General features: G+C 40.0%; 2 protein-coding genes across 2 annotated transcripts; one reads left to right on the top strand and one right to left on the bottom strand.

Moving 5' to 3' along the window:
• The first annotated feature begins 800 nt into the window (after window positions 1–800).
• LOC146663615 (pleckstrin homology domain-containing family S member 1-like) lies at window positions 801–9,902 on the top strand. Its single transcript, XM_085417382.1, has 16 exons — window positions 801–810; window positions 1,177–1,274; window positions 1,368–1,483; window positions 1,733–1,867; window positions 2,573–2,648; window positions 2,749–2,778; window positions 3,231–3,284; window positions 3,500–3,571; window positions 3,680–3,751; window positions 4,010–4,065; window positions 4,139–4,189; window positions 4,283–4,411; window positions 6,072–6,173; window positions 7,150–7,242; window positions 8,052–8,187; window positions 8,309–9,902. The coding sequence occupies exons 1-16, from the start codon at window positions 801–803 to the stop codon at window positions 8,393–8,395; spliced, it is 1,317 nt and encodes a 438-aa protein (XP_085273508.1). The 3' UTR covers window positions 8,396–9,902.
• Window positions 9,903–11,857: 1,955 nt separating this feature from the next.
• dclre1a (DNA cross-link repair 1A (PSO2 homolog, S. cerevisiae)) lies at window positions 11,858–20,923 on the bottom strand. Its single transcript, XM_085416463.1, has 9 exons — window positions 20,241–20,923; window positions 18,003–19,364; window positions 17,777–17,910; window positions 16,325–16,443; window positions 15,523–15,666; window positions 15,222–15,367; window positions 14,202–14,356; window positions 13,421–13,562; window positions 11,858–12,369 (listed from the first exon to the last, which is right to left on the bottom strand). Exons 1-9 carry the CDS (start codon window positions 20,665–20,667, stop codon window positions 12,203–12,205), a joined length of 2,796 nt encoding a protein of 931 aa, XP_085272589.1. The 5' UTR covers window positions 20,668–20,923; the 3' UTR covers window positions 11,858–12,202.
• Between the last annotated feature and the right edge of the window lie 36 nt (window positions 20,924–20,959).

The following is a 20,959-nucleotide window of genomic DNA, read 5'->3' as shown; positions in this document are numbered from 1 at the left end:
ACTGGATTCACTAGGAAAAAAAGATTTGTGGGTATTGGCAAAATAGAAAAAAAAAGCCACCTCAGCTGGCTCCTTTCGATGTGGAGTATCAGCCACATAGCAGGGCTACTCTGAGCCCCTCCCGGATGGCCGAACTTCTCACCCTATCTCCAAGGGAGAAGCCAGCCACCCTTCGGAGGAAGCTCATTTCTGCCGCTTGCCACTGCCAAGACTGGCAATAGCTGTAATGCTTTGAGCATATCTTCTTGGAATCGCCTCTTCCGAGAAGGTGCACTTGGAGTTGTCACTCCAGTAACCAGAAATTCCAGTTCATATTAGATTTTTCCGGTCACTGTAAGAGATAAAAAAAAACAAACAACCTGGCTTCTTAAACAGTTGCGCAGCTTGCCAGAGAGAGTGCGAGGTGAACAGCTGTTCCACAGGTAAGAATACTTATGCTGTACTTGTGTTGCAATTAGTAGTTTTTCTGTCTTTGTATAGTTTAAAGTCCATTCAACAGCAAGTTAGTGAGATAGGTTAATGCTCTTTATGAGTTCATACTTTGAATTCGCTGATTGTAAACGACTCACTTTCCTCCCTCTTGTGCTTGCACATGGGCATTTTTTCTCAGTGTTTAAATTCAACGACGTTTTTCTTGACATAAGCTTTGTGTTTGAATAGATTTTGCCTTTATGTAGTGCATTTATAGAGGAATGGGCATAATAAGGATAGTTTTTTAATTTTTTTTTGAAAGGTTGAGTTTCAGAGAGTGATACATTCTCATGTTATCATCTTCATCTTTTCAAAGGTTTGGTGTAAAAATGAAGCCAGGTATTGTATGAGATCTGGGAAACTTGATGGGTGTTTTTTGTTTTTGGTGCTGGTATTTCCTGGTGTTTTGTCAGCGCTTACGGTGTATTAGAAAACCTGTTTTTGCAGATGAGCACAGAAGGTTAATCTGACAAAGACAGAATCTAATGTACAAATCTGACACGTTTATTAACAGCTCATTTCGTCAACTTGCAGGAATTAAAACTTTTCAGTTCTTACATATTTTGCTGGTATTCAGCAAAATATGTAAGAACATACAAACATAGAACTGGAAATACAGATTTTGTTATTTTGTTAATAAGGCGAATCTTTAAGGTCACCTTTATTAAGCAAAAAACTACTAAACAGCCTTTTTGTTGCCCTCAGTTGGAGGCAGTTTGTTCTATGGACCTCCCAAAGCAGTGACAGAAGTAAGAGCTGGATACCTGCATAAGTCTCCTCCTCCAAAACTGATGACAACAGAGGTAATATAACCCACTCAGTGATCCAGTAATTGTACTTATATTTGCAGTTCTTTGTGAAAAGTACAAAACATTGTTTAACCTTTTTTTTTGCAGAAAGCATGGAAGAAACGTTTCTTTATCCTGTTCAAGCTCAGTGACACAGAATATCAGCTCAAGTACTTCAGAAGAGAGGAAAAGGACAAGGCAGCTGGAGAAATAGACTTGTCACAGTAAGTTCTTGCATAACACTTTAAAAGCTCACCTTAAGCCATTAAGGTCTTTGAGAATGTAAACCAGCATACTTTTCTCTCCTTTGTTTTCCAGCATATTCTTTCACCAACACAAATGTGTGTTGAACTTTTAAAATACCAAATCTAAAAATACAATTTCATCTACATACATGTTAGAATTTGAAGTGGCACGATGCAAATAGGGCAGCTCTGCTTTTGAGGGTTTAACTTTTTTCAATCGCCCATCAGGGTCTCAGTGTTGCATGTGAGTCCGCAGCATCATCCAAAATGGACCTGGATCCAGAAAAGCTTTAAATGCTCCCCTTCCTGTGTGCTCTTCATCAAGGCTACGGAACGGGAGTACTTCCTTGTCGGGGAGAACAGGTTAGTCAGCAGGGCTTTATGGGCTACATAAAGCTGGCATGCATTTTATTACACTGTCCTGTAAAAGTTCTAGGCAAACCCCAGTGCAGATTGTCATGTGGCGTTTTTCTGTTTCTTTTGTCTGTTGTGCCCAAGTACTGACTGCTGTTGTGTGTATGGACCCCTAGAATACAGAATTAAAAACAAAAAAAAGGAATCATAAATGCTTTTCAAAATAAACTACAGTCATTTTGTTATGACAATGTCTGACTCATCTGAAGTGTGGATAAAAGCAGCCAACTTTAATGGGTGTAACTTTTTCAAAAGAGATTGGTTTATATTGTTTTCTTTGGGGGGGGGGGGGGGGGTTCCTGCAACTTTCATAATATGTTCCTGTAAGAGTAAACTGCATTAATTTGAAAGTCAGCAATGGCAAAACCAAGACAACAGGCTTTCAATTACACGTTCTCACCTCCCCCCTGCCCTTCACACCCTATTACTATTTTAGGAGGTTTCAACAATCAAAAAGACACCATAATGCTGCTTTCTGGTTTAGTAACATTTATCATCTGGTGACGGCTTTGCTCAAACTAAATTGCCCCTTTTTACTGAATTGTTATTATTTCCACTCTGCGTTTAGTTTTGGTATTGAATTTTAAATTAAACCCAGTAGTTGTCATTTGTGGAGCCTAAAAAGACCTTCATTGGTATCCTTTATTCTTCCAGCGACGATGTGGATGGCTGGTTCTCTGACCTGTTTGATGCAATGAAAAGCCGACCTCATCAACTCTCCTCTTCAGGGGTACATTTAACCTTTTTTTTCATAAAAATAATAAATACAATTTAATTATATGCAGTGTTTGCTTCTTTTGTCACTGACTTGGACTATCCTGCTCCTACAGGAGTTCCCTTATAAGCAGGCAACGATTGAGGTAAATACTCAAAATCTACTTGGCGATATCTACTCAACACATGCACAGCATCTGAGGAAAGCTTTGACATTAAAAAAAAAATACATTCACTTCACATGGAGTCAGTATCTGGTTACCTCAGCTTAGTTAAGACTGTAAACAGCTTGCCAGTTAACAAAATCCACCTACCAGCAGCTATCCGACGTATATCTTATTCGAAATCTGTATAAAAAATAAAAAGTCACGTTTTTATTATCTGTCAGAGTATTTCGGGTTTACAGAAAGATAATAAACTGTACGTTCAACAAGTTAATCGCCTGCAAACTCCTTTGTTTCCAGTCTTTGTGTTGAGATAAACAAGCTATACTACTTCTATGTTTGATCTCTAGAAAAGGAAGCAGATAACCTTGATATAAATATACAGTGCCTCCTTCTATGACAAAAATAACAACAAAAAAATCTCTTTTTTACAGGTAATTTCAAAACCACTCATCAGAAAGACGAATTCTTTCGCAGAGGCTGAAAAGGTTGGTCACCAAAAGCTCTGTGTTAATTTGCCTCATGCTTTCTCAACCAGAAAGCATCCAAACGCTAAATTATATCCTAATTTTTTTTTCTTTCTGCAATTTTCTTTGTTCTTCCAATCCACGCTTCTCAATTGCATAAAATATTTTTTATGGGGTTTGTCTTATCAGGACAATGCAAATGTTTGAATGTGTGCGTGTGTGATTTTACTTGTCAGGGATTCCTAAAATTCCGGTCAATGTCCGATCCGTCCTCAAACACTTTGGAGAATGTCACTGAAAAACCCGAGGTGCAACATCTTCACTTGACTTTTCGTAGATAGTAAACAAAATTACCTCTCTCCATTTGAGAATTAGACTTGACTGTATGCATTATTGCTTTGCATCTTACTCAACAGGAGCAAGCGGATCCTAAAAGACGCGCATCTGAGCCTGAGGAACCAATCTATGTAGTTCCAAGACCACAAAAAGTACAACTGGGATTAAAAATTATTTTCATTGCTAATTCTTTGGCCTGATCAATCATGTGTTTTCTCTATAAAATGACAAATAGAATATGTTCATGTTAGAGTTTTCCAAAGTCCAGGTTTGAAAAAAAAAAGCAGCACAAAAACTAAAGATAAACAGTTTCGTAGCATATGTGACAAATGATGAATCACATCTTTGATCAAAAGTACAGTGACTAAGACTTTTAGTAAAACCAATTTCTTTTTTCTAATTATGCACAGAATGTGAATAAAGATGGACCACCAAGTGGGGAACGACGCAACAGTGTGGAAGCATTGTAAGTATTAATTAATGTTTCCATTGTCATACAGACTTCTTTAAAACATGTCATAATGTTTGTTCTCATTTAGATATGAAACAATGAGTGGCTTCAAATATATTGAAGAATCAGCTCAGCCAGAGTAAGCATACAGAATTTTTTAAGATAATGACAATAATAATGATAGCTAACTGCTTATGGTTGCTGAAAAGGTAACCGTACCAAATGCCTCTAGGGACCATGAAGTTGAGGACGCTAACAAAAGCACGCTGATGAGGACCGTCATTCAGACCTTTGACAAAATGAAGACACAGGTGTCCCCGCTGCCACCGTTTGCTGAGGAGCCAGATGATGACAACAACAGGTAGCTCTCACGCAGTTAGTGGTCCTATCTCTGTTTGGCTTGTTTACTTCAGTCTTCTATATCAGTGCCCTGGAGCCCTTCGTGACATGTGTTGTGAGCACCCTACAAAAATAATAATCACAGGTAACTGTGGTGCCACGGGCACAAACACCTTGACAACAACCAGACTTATTTTTAGCGCACGGAACTGTTTACACTCCAGGAAGAGGCAAGAATTTATAAAAGGCAGCGTTTCAGAGCCAGTTTAGCAACAAATGTGCTTGACAACATGAAACATATCTTCTTATCTTGGGAAAGAAGTTGTGTCTCAACTCAACTCTGCCTCTACACTTGGACTGAACATCTTTACTGATTCATTTACAGTTAGGCTGTGAATGTGTGTTATGGCACAACTGAAAAAGGCCGATATATAAGCTAAACATATCAATTATATATCTCTCAGATTGGGTGAAACCGTTTAACATAATCTGTGTTATCTGTACGTGAATCCAAAGGCGCTTTTAAACTACACTTACTTGTGTGCATTATCTACTGTTGATGTCTGTTACAGATTATTTACGCAAATTAATTTTTTTAAGTCCTTTTGCTTCTTATGTAAAAGCCTCTTGGCTTGCGTACAATAAAAACATTGTGAAAAGGTCAACTCGGGTAGCTTGCCTGGTAAACTGTCTCTTTTGTTCTGTCTTCCTGCCCTCACCCACAGCCGATCACAACAGATTTTTTCTGTTAAAAAGGAGTTTTTTCTTCCCACTGTCGCCCAGTGCTTCCTTATAGGCGAGTCTTTGTATTATTTTACAGTCTTTACCTTACAGTATAAAGCGCCTTGAGGTGACTCTTATTATTATTTTGCACTCTACAGACAGAATTCAATTAAACTGAATTTTGTCCTGTACAAATATTTTATGCTTTTTGCAGAGGATTGGGTTCCTATACTGCAAATCACTCACTCGTCATGATGTCTTTCTTAATAAATAAAAAGGAATCCCATCAAACAATACAAGGTTTCATCATCATCCTATATTTAAAGCACTGACGACAAACTGTTTCTTTCTTGCATTCATGCCTTTCTGTTTAACAATGATGTTCTTTGTGCAGGCTGAGGCTAGAAGGAACTAAAAATTTTAAGTGCGTCAATCTGAGGTGGAGTCTTAGATTTTGTTTTTCCTCTGCAGAGCAAGTTTAAACCAGTCAGTTTGATCTCCCCACGCTGATCACCAGCGCAACAGACCGGTGTTTCTTGCCTATTCCAGTTTTTAGCCATTATCTCCTGCTGCTGTTTGCCTTACTAAAATTTCTGTGATACTGACCTGTGTAGTAATTATTCCATTTCACACCAATGTGGCTAACTGGTGTGCTGCAACACTGAAAGATTGCTTCTGTACTCCCTGTCTCTACAGTGTGGTATAAAAACTCCACTCCTCCACTGCTTCTACATTTCGCCTTTTTGAATGTTTTGCCTCGTCCATGCTGCATTTATGACACATTTGGTCCTCTTTTTTGAGTAACTGCAAAAGACACTATCATGGGGGTAAATGTGGATGTCTGTCCATTCCAGACTTGCAATACAGTGCCAATGACTGTTGTTGTATGCATGCAAAGTGTATGCAGCCAGACTACACATTTACTAATATCTGGTGTTTTATTTCCTTATGCTATACAGTAAACGCTGGTCTACAGATTTAAGCAGCAGCTCTAGTGACCGTGGTGCCATGTCCCCTGTTGAACTATTGGATGCATCTGAAAAAAATGACTCCAGTGAGAGGTGAGATTAGACAGGAAGTTGTTTTTTTTTTATTCAGTTTCATAATAAGCAAACACAATGTGCCAGTAGGTGTTAACCTGTATTAGGGATAAGTTGCTTTACTTGACACATGGACATGGTAGCATTTTAAAACCCAACTATAGCAATGTCTGTCATATAAAAATAAAAAAGTTGTCACCACAGTCTGACTTAACCAGAATTGAATGCTGACATGTTAGACTGGTTGGCGTGGTTTCTGGAGATTTCTACAAGAAGGCGATGACAGCTTAAGCAGCCTTTCAAAACAAAACAACAACAAGTCGTTGAAGTTTTATCCAAGAATTTAAATAGGCTATGTGTAAGAGTCCTGCCTGTTATCGTTTTCTTTTGTGTCTTCATGTCTATGTATGTCCCATGTCTCCATTTCAGTGACATCATGGTCTATGCTGAATGCTTTTTTTCTAATATGGGACCTTTTAATGCCTTTGTCTTACTTATTACTCTTCTCTTCCTGGTCTATATTTAGTCTGTGTGCTTCCCCTTTGCTTTTGTTGTTCACAGGTTGCGATCTTCCCCTCATTTCACTTATTGTTAACTAATTTGATTAAAACTGTGTATTTTTCATAATGTTTTTTGGGGGGAAATTTGTACAATTAATGAGTACAATAATATAAATACGATTCAAGTTGTGAGGAAAGGTAGCTGGATGGTTAGATTTAGCTTTAGCTTTAGATGTACTTCTCTTACGGGTACAAGATATAACACTCCCTAATAAAGCTTTTGTTGTCTTTTAATTTTCTTTCAAGTATTGACAGAGAGATTGATGTGAAAGACATGTATTTCAGAAGGCAGTGCACACTAACTGAAGTAAATGGACAATCAAGTTATAAACGTGATATTAAAGCATGAAAGATCACACAGTTTGAACTGATTTGAGTCATACCTTTAAAGATTTGATAGAACAATGGATGTTGTTGTCTTTTGTCTTTCTTTCAAGCTCTGACCACAGAACAGAAGAGCGGGATATTATGGTGAAACAGGCAGACCTTAAAAACTACCTGACCCTAACAGAGGTGGATAGGAAGCCCAGGTGGGTTTATCAAAAATCAGGATGAAATCCAACAATCCTCAAACTGAAAATGTATTCACATAGGACTGCTTTGAGTCAGATAACTGAGAAGCCTGGTCTAACTGGAAGATGTAGGGTCAAATGTTTGACTAAATGCTTTCCAACTTGTTAATATTTATGGAAACACAAAAATCTCAGACATTTGTGTCATATTTACTCAGGTCTGTTGATCAGGTTTCGTTTAATCCTGTGTATCACTGGCAAAGCTGGCCACAGTTGGACTGTTTGTCCTGACTTGCGCTTTTACAGCTGACGAGGCTTAATATTGTTTATTCGTGGCATGTTTGATTTTATTAGGCTATTTCTTGTGTCAGTTTAATTGCTTTTCTCTGGTATGTTTGTGCTGATATTTTGCGTGCCACTGAATAGCGGTCTCATCTGTTCATCCAACATCTAACATGCTAACTGAGACCTGTAGAATCTCAGATGTAGATCTTGTGTTTTTTGTCATTTCTTGGAGTGAATTTGCTTGGACCTCCACTCTTTAGAAGACTGAGGCATTGCGTTAACACACAAATGCTCATGAAAACTGCCAAAGCTGCTTTCATAACATGCTCAGACTTGCTGATGATCAAGTGCATACGATTATAGGCACCTGGCCTCTAATGAAATGAAATGAAATGCCCATGGAAGCAGTAAGCATGCACTTAAATTTTTAAAGGACTGTATACAGTCCTGTGAAAACCTTTTTCTGCGGTATGCTAAATAGAAGAGCCAGAAGCTACAGAGTGCTTGGAAAACTCAAACCTCTCTTTGTGTATGTGTGTCAGTGTGTCTGGGTGGACGGGACAGCCACAGACCGTGTGTCTGTTCCACAAAGGCGACCAGATTCTGGCAGTTAATGACCTGCAGGTCAGCACTGTGGAGGAGTTCACCACGTTTATCAGCAAGTCACTCAAGAATGAGGTATGCTCATAACTTGCAATCAACCAAATGACAACGCACTAACAGATTATAAGAGTCCATGATATAGATGTGTTAATTCATGCATGCATTCAGTCTATCTGAAAAGCAAATCTACTTTCAGGTGAAAGTGACCCTCCTGCGTCAACCTAGAAACCAGCAGCTGCACCTGCCAAACTTCACCTGCACTGATTGGCAAAATGCTAATTAGAAATGAGAAATTTCATTCTTCTACAAGCCAGCATGTGTTTATATGACCTGTGCTGACCACTTATGACAGCTGACAGTATTTTCCCTTCCCTTGCTTTTTTTGTTTTGTTTTTAAATCTGTCACCAGTTTACTCAACAAATGAAGGATGAAAATCATTTTGCACCTTGCATAAACCATATTTGTGACCAGATAGATGTGATCTTCTTTTGGACAAGTACTCAGTGTATGTTTCAGTGCTTGTTTAATTAACTGCAGATAAGAGGAAACTGTCAAAAGTTACCAAAGAAGGAAACAAAAGGCAGACATTAGGCAGAAAAATAGTTCCTTGTGCTGCATTAACGGTGCCTTTTCCCAGGCTGATGTCAGTGTCTGCAAGATATTAAATTGTACATGACATGTTGTGAAGAAATGGTGTAAATATGTCGATGAAAGTAAATATTGAGCCTATTCGAATGTCTTCAAGTACGATGTCAAGTACTTTTTCCTAACATCACCTACCCAATTGTGTGTTTTCGATTGTAAGATCACCAGAAGCACCAGCTAACAGATTTAACCTAAAAAGTTACGGCTGAATTCTTTTTGACAAAGTTATATATTTTGAAAATATACACGTGTGCATTTAAAGTATTAAAATCCCATTTTATTATATTCCTGTGGCTTAGAAAAGCCAGATATCTAATGTGAATGCTATCACCATGCTGATAAATCTCTGGTTTACCTTGTAACCACTGAAGTCTGGTGATTGAGAGCCGAGTACCAAAAATCAAACCCACGTGCAGAGAACCCAAAGTGGAGGCGGAGGAAAGGGTTTAACAAAGGTTTATTAGCTAGCACAAGGATGATGTTTACAATGGCCCTTGACTTAAGGCTTGACACATGGGGCGTGGGGGTCTTGGCTAGGAGAGAGGGATAAAGTAAGGGGACAGGTCCAAGAAAGCAACAGCAGCTGGCTGGTGATTAGGTACGCACTGGAAGAGAGGAGAGCAGTGTTAAAGCAGTAGCCAATGAGGAGTTCTGGAGAGCGTGGAAGCTATGGAAACTGTGCAGGTGGGAGATGGAAACATTGAAGGAGAGGTGGTGTAGTCCGGGTGGGTTTGGTGGTGTGTGTCAGCTGTCCTGGGCGGTGAAGGTCCCGTGGTAGTGTAAGGGCAGGAGGGCAGGCAGGTGAGGCAAGGAGATGATTCTGAAAGCAGGTGGGTTAACCAGATTTCCAGGATAAGTTATTCAGTGTGATGTAATTCCCAGGAGCAACTAGAACACAAGATTGCAAGGTTAGTAAAGCACTTGAGAATCATAGACATGAAGCGTGAGGCCTGGTTACCAACATGGGGTTGTTGAGGAACTGGCAAGGAAACAGTGTCAGTAAGCAGCTTAAATCTCCAACCTAATTGCCTCAATCAGCTCCAGGTGAGGGAAGCTGTAGGCCCTGCCCATGGGTGGATACCAGGGAGGTCCAGACCTTCAGCAGAACTTTACAGCCACACACCCAGACCATGACACAGAGATTCTTTGTATGTATGCAGTGATTACATGAGTGCACTAATAAAATGCTGGCATACATTAATTTTTTCTGTTTGGCTTTTTTTTTTTTTTTTAACGCAAGGATTCCTTGATAGTAAGTCAAAGCAAGTAGGAGATGAACAACGAAGAGACCATTAGCTGATGTCCTCAGCACCTCGGGGAACATTAATATGTAGACAGAATCGTGTTGCTTCACCTATTTGTGCTGTTTTGAGACATGTAGTAGTGACTCAAATAACTGAGGACACTTGCACACTTTACTTTGTACTTGGTTGTAATCTTTTTTGTATTGTGCCAAATAACCAGCGCCGTTCCAGGTGAAGGTCCAGCATTAAATGGACTTTATCTGCAAGGCCTGTTCCCTTGAACTGCTGCAAACCAGTTTGTTCAGAATCGATTCATTCTTTCATTTTTTTTACGCAAAAATACTGTTTGAATGTGGCAGCAGAAATTGAGACTCATCACACCAGGTAATATTTTTCTAATGTCTGGTTGTCCAGTTTTGGTGAGCATGGTTAAACTGTTTCTTCAGTTTCCTGTTAACTAACAGGAGACGTCCCTGGTGAGGTCTTCTGCTGCTGTAGCCCATCTGCCTCGAGGTTTGAATGTTACTTAAATCACCTTTCTTCTCAGTTTGAACTTCAGCAGGTCATCTCCACCATGTCTACACGGTCTAAATGAATGGTGTTACTGCCATGTAACTGTATGATTTGATATTTCCACAGCATAACACATAAAATAAAATGAGAGGGAAGAGGGACAGGGAATGAAATGCCTAATGTGTATATATATATATATATATATATAGACATCCATCTATTTTTTTTTTGCCAAAAACTAACATAAGTGGTTAAATTTAAAAGCTGTGAATTAATATTCCAAGCAGCTCTTCTGAGTGCTTTTATGCAAAGTGGTGATGTGGAAACCAAATTCCTAGATTAACCTCCTAAAACCCGAACTCTTCCACAGCATGCATTTTTTAATTTCTCTTTGATATTTGGGCATATTGGGACCCAATGAATGTAAAAACAAAGAATCAGCAGATTTGTTGTTTTTTTTTAAACCTGATTTCTGTTCCTAACAAAAATGAGAGCCACGTATGAGGATATTAGTTATAAATTTTGATGGAACAGTGGCAGTATAATGTCCTTGTAAGTGGATATCAGGCCCTTGTAGAGAAAAATTTAGTATTTTGGTCTAGACAACCCAAAATGTGATGTCCACATGTGTGGACGCCAGATCCTAGGTTGTTAAAATTGTATAGATAACTTGAACCCTGCAGTGTGCTACACGGTGTTTCTCACATGGTGGAATCTACAGGACACATTTCTGAAGTGTTCAGCTTTTGTTTTTTTCCTTTTCTCTCCTCCTACTCTGGTATCTGATGCTCAAAATACACATGCACCCTGAAACACCTTAACACATGATAAGACAGATGGTTTAACTTAAGGACGAACGAAATCAAAAACCATCTCTGTACTGTATGTCTGCTGACCCAGAGAAACTCCTGAAAGACAAGACCGAAGACATCTTAAAAAAAAAAAAAAAAAAGGGCTTACACTCACCTGGCATTCCCTCCTAACACACTGTAAGTGGCTGCAGAGGTTCATCAGTATGAATCACAACATAAGATTCAGCAGTGAATATCCACATGTTGACTGCAACCTTCCAAACTGACCATGTAAAGTTAGCAAATTAGCCAAAACAACTATTATCAATATAATACTTAGAGTCATAATATGTCTTATAAACCTAAAAGCTTTGATGGGCTCTTCTAGGTGCTTTTACGTAGGTTGGGGAATAAAACAGATTGTTTAAAGAAGGCAATAGAAATATCAAGTATTATTAAATATAGAGCAATTAGAGAGAAAAGTTTCTAAAGTGGTATTGTTGCAAAGAAATAAAAACACGGTAGCAATGTTATTTTAAAATATTTATTTCTTCAGCATAAAACTTTGATCATGTACAAAATAAATCACAATAAAAAAAAAAAAAATTGCACAGTTTCAGAGCAGCACCTGCAGCATATCAAATGAATGAGATGGTAAAAGAGTCTGGATGACCCTGGTCCAACTGTAAGTTTAATACATGAATCATGTCAGGTTCATATAACGCAGCTTCCAGAGTTTTTCTAATTCAGGTCTAAAAATCACAACCGCTTCCTCTAAATTTAAATGTAAAGTTAATTAAACAAATAGCGTTAAAATAAACCAGTCCATACAACACTTCAAGTATCGCATACTATTAGGGTGTTCCTTTAGCACCGACAGGCAGCTGGAAAATAAGTCACTGTTTATTCTTAACGTCCATGAGCCACTCACTGAAACACTTCTCCATCGCCTTCCTGTTGGCCCAGCTGCCATTGTTAACTGTAGGGATGATCTTGAGGGGCTGGAGCCACTGCACAAACCGCTTCAACTCAAGAAAGCTGCTGTGTTCACTATAGGGGATACCTGTCAGACAAACAGATGGGTTGATATCATCATAAACCGACAGCTCTTTAAAAAGCAATTAGCTAATTTGAAAGTTTTACTTCTCCTTTGGGAAATTTTTAGAGTTTAGTCAATTCAGAGGGAAACTGGCTTGCAGTAAACAACGCTGGAGACAGATGTTAAACACACAGGGAAATCCATCAGGCAAGCAAAAGGGCAAAGCTTTAAAAGCCGGACCAGATGCTCAATGAAGACGTCCACAGGCTCAGACTGTTCCCCTCTAAGGGACAATGCAGAATTATTCAGTTTTCAGTTAATACACAAAATAAAAACCTAGCTTGGAACCAATGCAGAAAGCAGATGCCTTGTGTTTATCCACATTTTAGCCCTGGACAAATTTTATGTGCTCCTCTGCTTTAAACAGGTCTAGCTAGAAAAAGGGGGGGAAAAAAGCCTATTCATGGATAAAGTCAGTCCGTTTCCACATGCAGAGAACATTTGCAGCAAATGGCGGCATATGGCAGGGAAGAGCGAGAAGGAGGAGATAAACAAGGCAGAGAGAGAGAGAGGGAGAGTGCAAATTGGCTTCCGCCTGAGTGACACACAAACTGCTGAGAAGGAAGAAAATATATGTGAGTGTGCACCCCAGAAGCCTCTAGCTGGTGATTGGAGGTTACGAGCCAGATGGCTGATGCTTCTGATGGATCTATTCAGAACATGAAACGGGGGTTAGGAAGAAAAACTGGCTAAATCTGCAATTGAAAAATCAAGTCATGGCCCAAATTTAGAACTGGGGTTTAATGCTAGACTAGGAAGTGTTGTCCACAGAGGAGATCCACGACCCCAGGGCACTGACGTTATGTATCCTGTTGCCACCAAGCCAGAGCAGTCTGAAACCAAGCCATGCTCTATTGTGATTCTATAAGACTTGTTTCAGGCTTTACCAAAAGAGGGAGCTGTAGGCTAAATACAACAATATTAACAACACTCAAATTGTTGTGGGATAATACTCTTATATATGACACTTCTTTTTCCTCTCCAAAAACTAGAAGAAAAAAGGCTTTGTGCGTACCATATATGGTGATGTTGCCGCTTTTCTGAGGCTGAATGTCTTCCACTGATTCTATCTGCTGACTGAAGGTCCAGCCGGTAGGTTTGAAGGCCACCAGCTGATCATACTGATGAGAAAAGCGTGCCAGGTGATCCTGCAGTTTCTGGAAAGAGAAGGGAAAAAGGGAGGGGAAAAAAGGACAACTTAAAAGAGCTGCATTGTCGGGGGTTTTCCTGCCTCAGCATGGACCTGGTGGAGTAAGAACCATATGCGTGACTGTTAGCTTATCTAGAAGAAATCTGTGCATTTTCTCGATTCCCGATTATTTCATGAATAAACTGTGTATTGCGCTCGAGTATTTTTAACTCAAATAAGCAAAAGTCACCAAAAAGAAGTTGTTTCCCACCAGTCTTTGAATAAACTCATAATGCTGTAGTTTAATCTCACACATGTATTTTAGAGTCTCTTTACCTCGTGATGTGAGCTCCTCTGAACATTGCTCATTAAGGAGAATAAAGCAGATATGAAAAGCTACATCTATTCTCACCTCTGTGACCTATCTGTGGTAATATTTAAATATCAGTTCTCCAAGATAGATATGTTTTTTACAAAAACATGACGATTTTCTGACCATTTTGTTGCTGCTGGTGTTCACATTTGGACTTAATGTGTGTTGCTAACATGGCTCACATGCCATAATTAAAACGTGCATTGTAAATCTGCTCTTTGTTGTATAAATATGAACTTAAAATATTAAGAATAGTGGGACTTTGGGAAAACAAGTCATGAAAAATGCACCTACTCTGAAGGACAGCTGCATCATGGGCAGCACGTGGACCTGGGCTGCCTTCCAGTCGGTGGTTAGACGTCCTTTGATTTGCTCCGACTCCAGACAGCACATGGTGTTGTACTTGTCTCTAGAGAGGCAAACTTTAGACCCCAGAACCTCTGCCAGCGCTGCAAATGAAGCAGAACGAGGTCTGTGTGAGAATGAAAACTGCAGGAAAACAGTGGATTTTAGTTTTCACCAACATTACTGAAACAAACTCTTCAAACTCAACAGGCCTTTATTAAAAAAAACAAAACAGAAAACAACTGACTGACTAAATATGGCACTCCCTGGCCTGTAAAGTGTTTGCTGTACGTGTACAAATGCTTTTGTGGAATAACAGAAGGACAAAAAGGATGAGTAAAGTGCTACAGTCAATTAAACTAGCCATCTGCTTTTGTCTCCACTTCATGCAGCGCTTGTTGAAGCAGCTGTGATTAAAGAATGAATGCATGCAGTTTCCCCTTCTGTCAGTTAAACACTGTTTTTTCAGTTTTTCATTGTACTAAAGTGCTTCAAACTATCGTCCATGTATCACAAGGGAACACTTTGCCTCCACTTGAAGACAATGCACTGTGAGGGGCTCCAGTTTTTAAACAACGATGCTCCTATTTCAATATAGAAGAAATATCAGATGAACTTATAATAGGACAGGTCAGCCACACACAGAAAACTACAGGGGGAAAACTATTCTACTATTAGGTTTAGAAACCATTTTGCTTTGTGTATTCTCAGAATGAAATCAAGCAGTATTTAGAAAACCCATCTTCATATTTATTTTAAGTATAACTACTGTTACTAAGAGGTGGATAGAAAACACATTTCTTTCTGTATTTATACATTTGGGTCAGCCATGTCTCTCATGCCGAGATATCCGATTATAACTGACTTTCTGATTTTTAAAGGAGTAGAAAATGCGCCATACAGCTCAAAAACAAACAAAAAAAACATCAAAAGAAAGTGTGAGCATAGACTCTCCTGCAAAGCACATACCCAAAAAGACCTTCTCTTTCCCCACCGAGTACGACCCGCACACCACAAGTGTACGTGGGTTGAGTGTCACCAATTCAAATGCAGTGCTGGCTGCAAAGTTGATGACTTCTTGCTGCCTGGGGAAGGTGTACTCAGGGCTGCAGTAGCTAGAGAGATATAAGAGGTCACACTGAAAAATCTGAGTTTCACTGCTGGAGTTGTGCTCAGTTTACCAAAATCAGAGAGAAAGAAAGTGGTCGTCATTACCGGGAGTTGTTACTTACAGCAACAAGTGAAAATGATGAAACTGAGGGGTACTTACGTGGTATCCAAATAGAGTGTCTGTATCCTGCAGCTGAGTAGCTCAGGGTAGGTTTCCATTGAGGGGTCAGCTCTGAAGTCTCCGGTGTGAAGAACCGTCTGTCCATCGGGCAAGAAGAACAACAGCATTGCAGCACCTGGACAACTGAAAGAACAGATAAGGATACAAAAGAGAGGTTTTAATCAAATTTAGCCAGTTTTCACTGTGAGAAATTCATTTAACTCTCCAGGGAAATATTACGAGGAGTAAATAGAGTCATTAAGTAGAAACTATGTAGCACAACTGTAAAAGATGTGTTCTACATTCAAAAGAATGTATTCCCAGTGACATAATGAATAGGCTATTCGCTTGGTTGTGTCTGAATATACTTCAAATTGCCTCAATTTATCCCTTTATGACAATTTTACTATAAAGAAAGTGGCTACGGTAGAAACTTTTGTATCTGCTCCCGAATGCATGAATGCATGTTTTTGTAGTCTGCTAATAGCGGTACATGTGTTATAAGTGACTCATTGTGTCCTTCTCCTCTGCCCACAGTGTTTTCAGAGCCATTTCTCTGGGTTTCAGAAAGATCATATGGGAAAATACCAGGTCAAGTTTTAATGCATGCTGGTGAAGAGCCCATTAACCTCAGCTGCAAATCTAAAACAGTATTTAAATCTCAAAGACAGAAAATCAACCTTCTGGTAATAAACCAGCTGAATCTGATCAGCATGAAATCAGCAGCGTGACAAAGAAGCTCTCATGTGTCATAAAACAGCGTCACCAGTACAGATCCCTGCTGATGTCACAGATGACTCACTGGTTAGCGTCTAGGAGGATGACCCGGACCCCCTCCACAGTGACTTCAGTATTCATGGGGAGGATGTGGACGTACTGCTCGGCCACCCTCAGTTTGCTCTTCACCAGGTTCCCTGTAATCTAATCAGGAGACACAGCTGAGAGTGAACAAATCTTTGCAGTTTACAGTGATGATCAGGTTTCAAACAATCTCAGATATGCGGAGTAATTCACCCCCCCGCCTCCCAAACCCTGGCCTTGAAATCTTATTTTCCCAATCTACTTTCTAATTACCCTCTGTGATTATGATCAAACTTTTCTGGGCTGTGATCCACCTGGCGCCCACGCTCAAAGTCTGTGGCCTAGCAAACGGAGTCCCAACAAGTACTTATAAGTCTGTTTTTAGCCTAATCCCCAGAAAACACACACACCACTGTGATAAACCTGACCCACTTGATAGAAGAACTCCCAACATCTCTAGTCTCTTGACTTTTATATCATTTCAAGTTCATACCTCATATCATACCTGATATTATATATTGTTAAGTCGTAGCTAATTGAACCAAAAATAAGCAATAAAGTCTGAGCTAAAGATTTTACACTTGTTTAACTGCAAACTTCAGTTTATTTAGATAATTCTCTACATTTAACACACCTTCACTGATGTAGCTTTTTCACAGTAACAACAAAGGGGATGGCAAACAACTGGGCCCCAGCTAAACTTATTTTACTGCACATCAAATGTTGTATTTCTGTGTCCAAAAGAAGAAGAAAAAACTCCCACAAAGGTCTTCGAATTTTAATTGACTCAACTGTGATCAGAGCCATTTGAATTTTGGTATTCATAGCTGCCAAACGCAAGCCGCTTTTTCCATTAATGTGAGTCAAAGCAGTGCAGAGAGATAACAAATGGATCAAGTACTTCCTCTATGAATTCTGTGGAAGTGAGGAAGCTTTTTAATGAGTTGAAAGTAAATAGGATTTCTGGCGGCAGAGAGGGGTGGTGGTGGTGTTATATCATTTTCAAATAAGTGAATCGCTTCCATACCACTGAAGGAGAAATACATAAACGGACAAAATGTCAGCCTTTTGCTGAGATGGTGTTGGATATAGTTTCAACAGTGGACTCAAAGCAGGGATAACATCCATCACCCTGACTGTTTAGTATCATAGAAAAACAGCAACTGTTTTATGCAAATCAATGCATATAATAAATCAGATTCTGATTTCAAAACACAGATTGTGCAACCTCAATCATCTAAATCCTGCACAACATAAGCAAGGATATATTCATGAGAAGACAGACATCTCTACATCCAATATTTTCATAGCTGGGTACCTCACGGACAATCAGGGTGGTGAGAGAACATGTAAATGTGATTTAAGGGTGAACTGTCCCTGGCACTCGGTGATCCAGTACCAAATAAAAACAAAACTAAGTAAATTATTTCATCAAAACTACAGATTGACTTACTCTGTTGCAGTAGATGGGAACAGTGGAAGTCTTGGTCAAGCCTCCGTAGTGGTCTGAGTGGAAGTGAGTAAGGAAGTAGGCTGCGATGCCCTCGATCTGTCCATATCTAAAGGCATCAATGGCAAACTTTGTGCCTGGGGAAAGTTTTTTGCATAAGATTACAAATTAAATAATAATTAATGTTTAAATTTACACAGCAAGAAGAAATGTACATTTGCTTACTAACCTGGGATTTTCTTATAGAAAGGGCAACGGGGCAGCTGTACTTCTCCATCAGCATTGACTCTGTTCCTCCACCTCCTCCTCCCTGTGGTCCCACTCCTCCCCCAGACTTCTCCCTGTCCATCTACTGATGGGTTAATGGTTTCTGTGGCCTGTGGCGTATCTGCAGGTGTGTCAGCTTTATTTTTTCTCTGCCGGTCTCCTCTTTGCCGTCTCTGTCCCGAGCTCTTCCCAGCCGTTGGAGTAGACGAAGCGTTGAGGTCATTTGGTGCACTCTCTGCTTCTTTCGCCTTCTCCCTCAGTGGTTTGAGGCCAAAAAACACCCCGATGTCAGTTTGTTTGAGACCGGAGACCTGACCGGCTTTGCTGTGGCCCTTCTGAGGGGGCATGGCTTGAGATCGTTGGACAATGGAAGTTTGAGATGAAGGCACTTGAAGAGAAGCTGGTTGCTCTGTTTGAATAATGCTGTTTGAGTTTTGGGAGTGTGAGTTATCTGAGCTCAGAAGAGTGTCTCTCAGACGCTCTAAGACAATACTCTGTGGAGACTGAATACTAGTCTTACTGATTTCAGAAGCTTCTTTTCCACCTGAGGAAGCAGCTCTGTTCTCAGCAGTTAACTGATTAGTGGGTGTTAATGAGGAAACTGCACCCAGCTGGGTGTTTGCAGAAGGCAGTTTCTTTCCTTGCACATTGCTGGCTTCTGAATTGCTGTTTATAAAGTCAGTGAGGAGCTCATCTTCACTGGAGAAGCCGTCACTGAACAGCATCATCGAGTCTTCATGCTCATTTTGAATTGCACTGTCATTAAAAAGAGATTTTCTACACTCTGTAGTATTGATTTCAGTCTCTGCAGGGAACTCAGAAAGAGGAGAGTAGGATATCATGTTATCATTTTCCAAAGAATCCTCACTTCTGTGTAAATCTTCACTATCCTGCTGTCCACTATTTTCCATGACAGGGATGGATAAATCCCCTTTATTACTTTCCTGAGAAACAGTGACAGAGTTTTGGCTTTTAGTAGATGATGACCAGCCTTTCTTTTTCTTAAAGTCCTCTGGTCCAGGAGAACGCAGGAGCAGAAGGCCATTTGTAAGTTTTGACTGAAGTGTTCCGGTGTGACGTTGGTGAGGTGAGGAGCTAGGACTGGATAATGCAGGAGGAGTTAGAGCCCCTTGCTGTGAAGTCTCTAAAATAGACCCCTGATTTTTTATCAGCCCTGGAAAACAATCCAGGCTGGTCTCAGCCTGTTGGGACAGACTGAGGAGGGCTGTGCCGCTGCTGGCTCGACTGTGGGCCAGAAGTGTGTGGTTGAATTTCTTGTAATGGTTCGGAATGGTGGAGGAGCACCGAAGACCATCTGGACATTCTGTATGAACAGATAAATGAACAGTGCCTGCACTCGTTAGAGCAGGGTTACAAGAGGATAATATTTAGCACTTTACCAACTGCGCTACTCTACTCTAAACTAAACTGATGATATATACTATAAAGGTATCTTATCAGCCTGCTGTTTGAGATAAACACAACTGAGCTAAGTGCATAGAATCAGTGCTACACTGTCAGTGCACATTTCTTTTAATCCTTAATCCTGAGCTGTTAGGCTATGTAGAAGGTTTCTTTCTACCATCCAACAAGCATGAAGGATACCATCACAATGCATTATGGGAAATGAAGGACCTTTTGTTAGAGGAGACTTGTTTATCCTGTGGACTTCTGGTCCTCTTATTTAATTTTTTTCTCTCAAAAGTTTGAATTATCATAGATATGTCCGTATGCCATATCTTCTTCCAGCTGTTCCTTGTGGGAGTCGCCACAGGAGATCAACCTCCATCCCTATCCCGAGCTTCCCCTTCTGTCACACTACTCTGCATGTCCTCCTTGACTACATCCATTTATCTTCTCTATGATCTTGCACTTTTCATTTTCCCTGGCAATGGATACATTGCACAGAATTCTTTGTCCATCCCTATCCCACTATGCCCAAAACATCTCAGCCTCGCCTCTCTATCTTTGTCTCCAACCTGCTTCCATTTCCTTTCTGCCTCTCCAGGCTGCTGCCTATTCTCACTGCAGATCACAGCGTCACCTGTGAACATACATTCACTGGGATTGAGGAAAAGCTGAGATGGTTTGGATTATTATGGACCTGAATGGCTGCTGTGAATGACATTAGGCTTATCTGAAGCTGTGATTTGGTATCAAGTGTAACTTTAAGATGTGTGATGAGTATGGACGTCTGTACCTGTGCACGTATCCCTGGGAGTGTCAATACATTCAGCAACGTGCCATCTTTGGGACTGCACAACCAAAATGAAGAATGGCATCTGACAGATGGGGCAGAAGTCTTCAGGGGATGGGCCCTCGGCTGCAGCATTGTCACTTTGATTTGTTTCTTTTGTGGGAGATCTCTTTGAGTTAAGCTCCTGTGCATTTAAGCTTAAGTTACAGTCGTCTGTTATTCCAGCTGTAGCACTGACTTCACTTTCTGCCGCTTTGGCTTTTGCGTTCCTGTCTTGTGGCTTGATTGAGAGAGAAGATGCGTCTTTCTTGGAGGATTTCCTGAAAGTGCATTTTCTTTTAGTGTTTTTAGGTGGCGATTCGTGCCTCTTCTTTTTCTTGCCAAGAGGTTTATAGTCCCAGATGTCATTTTCATTTTCCTTCTGTGACATTTGGAGCAAAATAAAGCGTAACGTGCCCGACGTTACCTCGGAACCATTGTTATTACACAAGGACTGATGTTTGGTAACATTCCGCGATCACAGCAAGTTAACGGCTACTGACAACTTCCTTATATATTATATAATACACTGCGGATATTTGTTACTGATAAACAGTTCAACCTCATTATTTAACAACGAAATGGAGAAATTCTCCTTCTTGACACACCGTTTAATAACATGTCAACAGCAGGACTTACCGCCACTATGCTACAATGAATGGAGTAAAAACAACTAGGAAGGG

Source organism: Rhamphochromis longiceps, linkage group LG8, assembly GCF_057381845.1.
Source record: "Rhamphochromis longiceps isolate RC_006_pf linkage group LG8, R_longiceps_female_GT1.1, whole genome shotgun sequence".
NCBI lineage: Eukaryota > Metazoa > Chordata > Actinopteri > Cichliformes > Cichlidae > Rhamphochromis > Rhamphochromis longiceps.
Note: the sequence above shows the minus strand (reverse complement) of the source record. Positions and strands in the feature narration are given on the sequence as shown.